At 33.0% G+C, this 10,113-nt stretch overlaps 1 protein-coding gene across 1 annotated transcript; it reads right to left on the bottom strand.

The window, feature by feature from the left end:
* Positions 1-967: 967 nt before the first annotated feature.
* LOC123655344 (huntingtin-interacting protein K) lies at positions 968-4,790 on the bottom strand. The gene is made up of 3 exons (XM_045591156.1): positions 4,416-4,790; positions 2,879-2,986; positions 968-1,188 (listed from the first exon to the last, which is right to left on the bottom strand). The coding sequence occupies exons 1-3, from the start codon at positions 4,572-4,574 to the stop codon at positions 1,093-1,095; spliced, it is 363 nt and encodes a 120-aa protein (XP_045447112.1). The 5' UTR covers positions 4,575-4,790; the 3' UTR covers positions 968-1,092.
* Positions 4,791-10,113: the final 5,323 nt, after the last annotated feature.

Raw genomic sequence — 10,113 nt, 5'->3', positions numbered from 1 at the left:
TCACGTCGGTTAATAACCCGTCTATCTCTATGTTATGTCATTGATGCACACAATTTTTAAATATTTGTCACCTTTAGGTTCCAACTGTTCCTTTAGATTATTTTCCAATCAGGTTTAAACCCTAAGTTCGCCTCTTAGTTTGAAGCCCTCTCTAGCAGACATCCCAGTCGAGGTTTTTATTAAGTAGGTCACAGAAGGGTGGCCAAAGTTCATGGAAGCGAAGATACTTTGGTCACCCGAGCTGAACCTCGCACACCACCCTATCATCAGGGTGACGGTTCTGGTCAGAATTTTTTGCGCCGACTATAAAATAGGTAGGAACAAAAAACTGCCACATTCCAAATCTTTTTGAGAGAACGAAGTGTGTCGGGTCCGCTAGTTATATATAAAATTCTCGTGTCACATGTTAATTATAATAGTCCTCCGAAACGGATAGCTCGATTTTTATGAAATTTTGAGTGCATATCGGGTTGGTCTGATAATCGGCAAACATCTATTTTTCATATGCCTAAGTTATAAGGGGTGGCGGAATAAGGGGGTTATAACATATATGGCAAAACAAAGTTTGTGGGGTCAGCTAGTATATCTAATGTATAAAATTCTCGTGTTGCGGTGTTTGTACTTAAACTCTTTCGAAACGGCTTTACCGATTCTCATGAAATTTTGTGTACATATTGGGTAGGTCTGAGAATCGAACAACATCTAATTTTATCCCCCTAAATGTTAAGGGTAGTCCACCCCTAATTTTTTTATGATACAACATTAAAAAATACATACAACCCTAAATTTTCACCCTTCTACCACTAACCCCTATTTTTAAATAGCGTTTAGCGGCAAGACAAGGTTTGCCGAGTCAGGTAGTGTATGTGTATATATATATATATATGATTAGGGCTGTACATTAAAAGTTTGTTTTTGTTAATTTAAAATATTTAAATAAGTTAAAAATCTAATAAAAATATCTTGATTTGGTTTTGTACCCTCTTTATTGTTTTCATATTCCTAAATTTTTGGCCTTATGGTTTGTTAAAAACATAAAAAGACACTAGAGATTGAAAAATACTCTATTACAAATGTATGTACATGTCGTTATCAATCAGTTAGTGTTATAAGTGCCGCCACCAAGTCACCCCTGTGTTCTCTTAGAGTTCTTTCAGCTAATGTTCGAGAGATTTCCATTTCTTTTACCTGAAATTGCATCAAAACTTGTATTAGAGATATTGTTTTACAAACATTTTAAACTGTCTCTTATTTCATTTTATAATAATAATAATTTTATTTCAGACAAAGTCCATACAATTAAACAGCAGTATACAAACATAATTAATAAAGAAACAGAGAAAAAACAAAAATAAAACATAGGAAAATAATAAAACATAGGATAATTATATCAAAATACACACACACATATACAATATTCATAACCGATTAAATAAAATTCATGTCAATAATTTATTAATGCCAATAAAAAGCAAAGTCAACCTATTAAATTAAATAATTAATTAACAAACAAAAAAAAAATTTTTTTTTAATATGTTAGCTTTATTTTTTATATTTTATATAATATTAGCTGTGCTCACGACTTCGTCCGCGTGGAATTAAAAAAAAAGTATTGTTCAGTTTGCAGAGTTGCTAAATAATTTAATTTCTAAAATAAAAGTAGCCTAAGTTACTCCTTATTAGCCAGTGAAATTCCCGCCAAAATTGGTTCAGCCATTTCAGAGATTAGCCAGAACAGTGTCAGACAGACAAAAATTGTAAAGTGTTGTTTTGGTATATGTACTGTGTATACATCCATATGAATTTAGTAAAAAGCTAAAGTTATTTTAATATTACAAACAGACACCCCAATTTAATTTATTTATATAGATCATAAAACCAGTATAGTACATGTACATAATATTATACAATAATAGAATGTATAGCTGTTGTGTGGCTACTGCAGTAAAGAATCTAGCCATACCCTCCCTTCCTGTGAGTGTCCTATGAGGCGACTAAGGGATAACACAGTTCCACTATCACCTTGGAATTTATAAAGCTGACCGATGGCAGGACAACCATCCAACAGCTGACTTTGAAATACACAGGCCGAAGACGGGCAGCAGTCACCAACCTGTCTGCCCAGTGTGGTGACTACAGGCAACACACATGAGTTCACGCCATTTTTGGCGCAAACTTGTGGAGGCCTATGTCCAGCAGTGGACTACGATAGGCAGAAGTGATGGTGATGATGATGAGACTGTATATACTATAATGTTTATTTTCCTTGAATATTTTTTTTATATTCTTTAAAACTGCTAATTCCTTTCTAATAATACTGTCTATAATAACATTTAGTTTAATTTATACTTTTCCTAATTTTTTATTAGATAATCCTTTTTTATGACTGAGTGAAAATAGCGAGAATGAAAAACTAAACATTTTAGTAACTAATAATGGATACAAAAGTTGCCCAACTAATGAGACAAAGAGAGGACATCAACCTTTTAATTATTTTTGATTATTATTATTCTAGAAATAATCCCAAGCTAACATTTAAAACATTTTTAAAGTACACTCTGGTAAAGTCAAGTTTTGCCTCCACTGGTGACAAGAGGGCTTGTGCATTTTTTTCCCAGATAATCGGCATAGCGATTCAACGGGGAAATGCTGCCAGCATTCTTGGCACAATTCCACGCGGACATGATTTATACCAAAACTATCTGTAAATATTTAGTTCTTAAGTTGTGAATTGTAAATATGTATAATTTTTTGTATAAATAAATTATGTTATTTTTGTTTAGAATATTAAATAGAATGTTTAATATATTTGTAGCAAGAATATAACAAAAATCTTTTAATACTAGTAGAATATTTATTTATATTTTTTGAAACTTACTATTAATTCTATATCATCCTTTTTGACTGAGACTTTTTGAAGTTCTTTTTCTTTTTCGAGCCTTTCTGCTGCTTCTTTATTTCTACGATCACCAATTAAAGATAGTGCCTGTAAACATATGAATGTTAAATGTAAACATATGAATGTTAAATGTAAAAATTTAGTTCCAGGATTGGTGTCAATAAGATGTATTTTCCCCTGAAGAAATTTGGATTTATATTAATATATTTATAAATTATGATTTATAGTATTTAAGAAAAGCCAAATAAAGTTGAATATTTAATTTTTTGAAATGAGAAATAATCAAGTGCGATAAGGCAAGATAATCCCTACTAATATTATAAATGTGAATGTAAGTTTGTTTGTTACGATTTAACGCGAAAACTACTTAGCCAATCGTCATGAAACTGTGTATTTTTGATGGTATTAGAAATAATATACTTTTTATTAAAAAAAAATCAATGCGAGTGAAGCCACGGTTAAAAGCTAGTATATAATAAAAGCAAGCAACTCATCCACATACTTAATACTGACAAACGCACCCACATATTGGTGAAGAGAAGCATGAAGATGAATGTCACTATTAATTTCATATGGATAACATCATGCCTATCTTTATGGATATAGTTCATGTTCATACAGTTTTAAATTGTAATTCTTTATAACTCTTGTCTGTTTAATCTGATAAACACCAATAGTTAAATTATGCAGCACAAACTTACATAATGAACAAACACAGTTGTGTCCAAACTAAAAACATAGAGAAGTTTCATACAGTTTTCTGATTTAATTAAGTTTTTCATCTAAGTACATAACCTATGTTATTAGATTAAACATTCTACTATCAATAACTATCTCTTTTTGAGCGTTTTCATCATTTAAAAAGTCGAAGAGCACTGCAATTAGAGCAAATAATAAATACATATTGACGAATAAATGGCATCTGAGAATAATCCAACTTGCCATATCATTTTATTAAGCCTGTACATAATATAAATATGTGTAACATATGAATGCACTGGACCAACACTTTTTTATTTACGTATGTTACAGTTTGGGATGTGTTAAATCACATATGAAAAGGATATAAAGTTTTGGGAGGTTGCACTGATCGGTAAAAACAAAATGATTTACTTTTGATAAAAATCCACAAAATATTCGATTATAAACTACAAAACAAAAACAAAAATAGCTATGAAAGGTACAGTATATTATGCAAAACGCACAGGGACAGTAGTCTAGTATTGAAAAAAAATTTAGTACTAGGGCTCTATACTATTGTTTTCTATGTGGTTTAAGGGGGTATTAAAAGGTTATTGACACCTTGATGATCCATAAGTTTTATAATTTTAATTTCATCATTTAAACATATTCGTTTAAAAAAAACTAATGTTTCAAAAGGCTTTGTTTACAAATTCTTTATTTTCCAAAAAAATATATACAATATGATATACTGAAAAGTTGAATGAACAGCAAAATATAGTATTTTTACTATTATAGTTTAATTCAATTATTTTGACGAGTGACAGTTACTTACACCAGATATATCTTGTGATGATATTTCTTTCTCCTCGGCATAATCAGTAACTTTTTCTAAGTCAGCTACACCACTATCGTGTTTCGCAGCCTTCTTTTGTGTCTTATCCTTTTCATGTTGGATGTCATCAGTGTCTCCGTTAACCTCTTCATCGGCCATGTTAATAAATTTAGTTTCCTATATATTTTACTATTTGCAACAAATTCTGATAGTATTAACAGTTATTAATTCAGATTCATTAAAATAAAATATGATAAGAAATTAGAAATAATAAACTAAGTCAAAGTAAGGTACTGAGTCAAAAAATTTAATTCTGCTACTATCTGGCTACTATCAGTCACAATCACGCTTCTAGTTTGACGATGACATTGACATATTGCTAGTTGCTAATGCTAACACAGACAAAATATCAATTATCAATTATTATTATACGTGGTACAAAAACTACAAAATACAATTTACTACCTTAGTCTTTGACCTTATCATTAAATGGCTACTTGCAAGGCTTTATATACTGATAACGTTACCTCTGATGTCACTATATAAAGATGCTTTACCGACATCTCGTAGTAAACTAAACATTATTGAAGCAAATAGAATATTAATTTTCTTTAAAACTTTTAGATAACTTTTAAACTTTAACCGTTAACGTATTAAAAATAGAGATACCATTTATTTTCTCTAATTAGAACTTAGAAGTAATAATAGTCTTACTGATATATAATATATATTATTATTAGCTGACCTGGTGAACTTCGTACCACCTCATTTCTTTTTTCTTGAATATAATAATTGCATATTATATCAAAATAAAATATAGCATATTTTTCAAGTTAGATCAAACTGCACATAGTGTGCAAATTTGATTAAAATTGGTTAAGCATTTAAGCAGTATTTACCCTTTTCTTCGACTGGTAGGCCTTTTTTATGCCTATTTAGACAGTCATTCTGACACACATGTTTTTAATATTATTATTATTTAATAATAATATATATTTATCCTAATTTGTGTTTTTTACTCGGTACGTAGGTTTCCGATAGATGGCGTTACTTTATTCATTTACCGGACCTGACAGACTTCGTTCTCTCAAAAAGATTTGTAATGTGGCAGTTTTTTGTTCCTACCTATTTTACAGTCGGCGCAAAAAATTCTCACCCTGATGATAGGGTGGTGTGCGAGGTTCAGCTCGGGTGACCAAAGTATCTTCGCTTCCACCAACTTTGGCCACCCTCCTCAAACCCCGACTGGGATGTCTGCTAGAGAGAGCTTCAAACTAAGAGGCGAACTTAGGGTTTAAACTTGACTGGAAAATAATCTAAAGGGACAGTTGGAACCTAAAGGTGACAAATATTTAAAAATTGTGTGCCTCAACGACATAATATAGAGATAGACGGGTTATTAACCGACGTGATTGTATTTAAAAGTGGCGCAAGTCTACGTCACAGTACGCGCGACGCGTCGTGCCCCATCGCGCAGATTTGGCCCGATCGTGACGTGATATTAAATTAATAATTAAAGATAACAAAACCATTTTTTAAAGCGATTTGTTTAACAGATGTAATGACTTGAAAACTAATGCATTTTATGTCGCGTGCCGAAACTAAAACAAAAGAAATAATACCGCGAAGCAACCAAAATAGAAATCAGTACTAATGATCTATAGCTCTTAGATTTTTTTACTATTCAATTTGGTAGGGTTCGCGATATTATCACTTTTGTTGAGTTTCGGAACGCAACATTAGATACTCCAACGCGAACGCGCACACTATTTTGATAAATATGATTTAATTTGAACTTTGTGCAGCGATAATAAATTTCAAATTGACTCTTTGACGTTAGGAACACACCTACATTGCTTAGACAAGAGTGAGTGCTTATAATTTAATATAAACTTTCATCATCATCATCATCATTTCAGTCTATCGCAGTCGACTGCTGGACATAGGCCTTCATAAGTTCGCGCCAAAAATAGCGTGAACTCATGTGTTTTGCCCATATTCACCACACTGGGCAGACGGGTTGATAACCGCAGGCCTGGCTTTGTCGCACCGAAGATGCTGCTACCCGTCTTCGGCCTGTGTATTTAAAAGCCAGCTGTTGGATGGTTATCCCGCCATCGGTCGGCTTTTTAAGTTCCAAGGTGGTAGTGGAACTGTGTTATCCCTTAGTCGCCTGTTACGACACCCACGGGAAGAGAGGGGGTGGCTATATTCTTACTGCCATAACCACACAGCTGTTGTGTTGAAGGTAACTTAAAATTTTAAATTTTATTTTAGAATAAATATTTATATAAAATAGTTACAGCTTAACTTCACACGCCTTTTACTATTTCAATTTTGTTGTCTACTTTCATATATTTTTTCAGCTATACTTTTAATTTTCTGCACTATAGTATTAACTTCTGCCATGACTCCCACACTAGTATCGCCGCACATGAGTTTCTTGTTTATCGGAGGTATCTCCTTATAGTCCCATTCCTTCAGTGTTGCTACTTGTTTAGATGTGATCGGATGATTCCACATTCTGGTGTTCATTGCTGGACAGAAGAGTAAAGGCTTTGATATATCCCACGCTCTTACAGTGCAAATACCCTGAGACATTTTACACAAATACCCTTAGATATTTTAGCCAACGAATTGGTATCTAGAGGTGAAATAACCATCATATCAGCCCATTTCCCTAAAATTATAAATAAACTGTATTTTTATATAACATTATACATATTTACAATTCACAACTTAAGAACTAAATATTTACAGATATTTTTGGTATAAATCATGTCCGCGTGGAATTGTGCTACGAATGTTGGCAGCATTTCCCCGTTGAAAATGCACCAGCCCTCTTGTCACCAGTGGAGGCAATAAGGCGAGGAGTTATCTCATTTAAAAAAAAATTTGCACTGCTACTCCAAGGTCCAAGTGTTTCGACTGCAAACGGCACAAAGATGTAATTTGGAATTAGTGACGAATATTTGTGCCGTTTAGTCTTTTCAGCTTTTTCCGCTGCGGCTTCCGCTTTTAAGGCTGTTTCCCTGACATGAGACGGAGCAAGTGTGTCAACACAGGTTGCGTCCCGCAAAATCGCCCGTCCCCTTTCCCAGGGAACCAACGTCAATCCATCATTATCTCTTGCCATCATTGCGACTAATTCCAGTAGGCTCGATAAGAGCAGGAACGTCGATGGTGGCAAGAGCTCTTTTTGTGGTATCGTTTAGGGAACCGTGGCGGGAAAACCTACCTGAACTCTTGTTACAGGAAAGGCTGTGTAGTCTGAAAGAATCGACCTCTTTTCCGCACGGACATCTGTGTTCAAAGCACAATGGAGCTCCCAACCGGAGACCGAGAGCAATTCTAAAACTTTCATTGTCTAAAAGTGTCCCAAGATTTTTTGACGGCATTGCGTTTAACCAGTGACCTGACTCTTTATTTGACACAGCTTAAAGCCTGGCACGGTTTTTATCACTTGTAAGATTTTGTGTCAAACTTATATGAGTTTTGTGAACTATTGGTATATACCAAACTTTTTGTTTTGCAAATGGATATCGTCATTAGGACACATTAACTTCCAGTTTTCTATTGCATCTGTAGCATCTGCAATTTGGACTGAATTCGATTTTAAGATGTCAGAACATAAACCCTTGATTCTATGCACAGAAGCAAGAAACGCAGGAAGAGCGACACTAGAAATTTTTCTCACGCCGATGCCACCATCTCTAATTGGTAAAGTAGCTCGAAGGGTCCACGAATTTTCATCAAAAGATAAATTTAGGATTTTTTCTAATGAATTTTTTAAAATTAATTTTTTCGGTCATTCCAGGAAATTTCCAAATTGGACTTGCGCGTAAAATATACAATAATTTTGAGACAAATAGACAATATTTTAATACAGTGTAGGCAATATGAGAATTTAGAGTGCCCAATTTGTCAGTGTTTTCAACAAATATTTTAATTTTATTATCCAAAATTGGCTGTATGCCTTCATCAAAAAGTGGTGCACCTAGAAGAAAAAGTGTATTTCTTTGAAGTATTTTTAAATTAGGAGCAATTGTATTAAATAATTCCGTTCAAATTAATTTTGGAAAGTGATAGAAGATCAATGAAAAAAATTTCATATTTTGAAAAATTTAATTTGAGACCAATTTTATCAAACTCGTTTTTAATTTTGATTAAGTCTTCAACGACATCGTCCACTTTACCTCCTATGGTTCCATCATCTGGGTACCATATATTCAATTTTGATTTTAAATTTGAGATACATTTGTGGATACCTAGACTAAAAAGAGCCGGACTTAGTGGGGTCTCCTTGTTGAACGCCGACATTAGAGTAAATTGTATTTTCGCCAAAAAGTAGTTTTGATATAAATATATTTTATATAATTTTCCCTAAATCAATGTGAACTACGGGGTTTCCTCTGCCTTGCTAACTACTCCATTTAAAAGCATCGTCATACAAACAAGAAAAATCTTTTATTTCGTTTTCCTTAATGAAATGTTTAGAGCGCTTTGTGCATTATAACCTTAACCTTAAAATCATATTTTTGATCTTTCTTATTCAAGTCCAGAATACTTTTGATGAGTATGGGTAGTTTTATCGCAGCCACACTTACTGTTATACCAATGAGAAAGTTAAATGAGTTTTCCGTCATTATATAATAAATGTTAAACAGAAAACATTCTTAAATTTACAATTTTCAATAACTTTATTAAATAGCAATAAAGTTCAAATTGACTCCACATTTTGGTTAAAAAACGTTTGTATGGAAAAAAGAAAAGGGCTGTTTTTAGAGTTTTCCCGGAAATTATTCGAATTTTTCTCGCCGTAAAAACCATCCTTGGACTTCAATGAACATTAAAAAAAAAAAGAATTGATAAAATTGTCCAGGCGTTGTTAAGTTATGCGCTTACCAACACATTTTGCGATTCATTTAGACAGTCGTTCTGACACAGACTTTATTATTATTATTATTGTTTAGTAATAATATATGTCGTGGAAAAACAATAATTTATATAATATATAAATCTTTGTTATATAATACCTACATCGAGTTTATATTGATACAATATCGTAATGGGGGTCCATTAGTATAGTATAGATTCGTGTCTCTTCAAAACAAGTCCAAGAATTAATTAATGTCTATGTTTTGTCTCACAGAGTTAATTTTATGAGCCGTCGGTGGTAATGCTAGGTTAGTGGAACAGTCACGTACTAATCTAACACGGAGGTCTGGGGTGCAAGGATAACTACGTCCTGATGCGAATGGATAAATCTAAATGGTTGTTGGATCTCAATAACATTTCGAACTCAGTACCGAATGTTAAGGCTAGTTTACACTTTGATTAGTATGAGTGCAAGTGTTTAGTGCATGTGCCTAATGATTAGTAAAAAACACGTGTGGACTGCCACCACTCGTTTAGGTACCCAAATTATTAGCCTGGAGCGGTATCCCAACAGATGGATCGGCCACTTGGGATCTATTTTATGGCCACCACGATCGCCTGACCTAAACCCAATAGACTTCTTTTATTGGGGCTGCTTAAAAGAAAAAGTATACGAAAAATAAATTGCAATAATACAATCAACAAAATTAAAAAAAAAATCAAGAACTAGAAAATATATATAAAATTCACCATTATTTCCTAATTGTGTTGCTTCTATACTATCCGAAGGAACTTCGTTCCTACTTGGTGTCTCATGACA

The sequence above is a fragment of the Melitaea cinxia genome, chromosome 7 (genome assembly GCF_905220565.1).
Source record: "Melitaea cinxia chromosome 7, ilMelCinx1.1, whole genome shotgun sequence".
NCBI lineage: Eukaryota > Metazoa > Arthropoda > Insecta > Lepidoptera > Nymphalidae > Melitaea > Melitaea cinxia.
Note: the sequence above shows the minus strand (reverse complement) of the source record. Positions and strands in the feature narration are given on the sequence as shown.

Bases quoted from the DNA above. Each gene is read 5' to 3' on its own strand.
- LOC123655344 (XM_045591156.1), bottom strand. From the start codon at position 4,574: ATGGCCGATGAAGAGGTTAACGGAGACACTGATGACATCCAACATGAA. The intron at 2,987-4,415 runs GTAAGTAACTGT...ATATGTTTACAG, and splicing joins CATCACAAGATATATCTGGT to GCACTATCTTTAATTGGTGA. The intron at 1,189-2,878 runs GTAAGTTTCAAA...ATGCAATTTCAG, and splicing joins AGGATGATATAGAATTAATA to GTAAAAGAAATGGAAATCTC.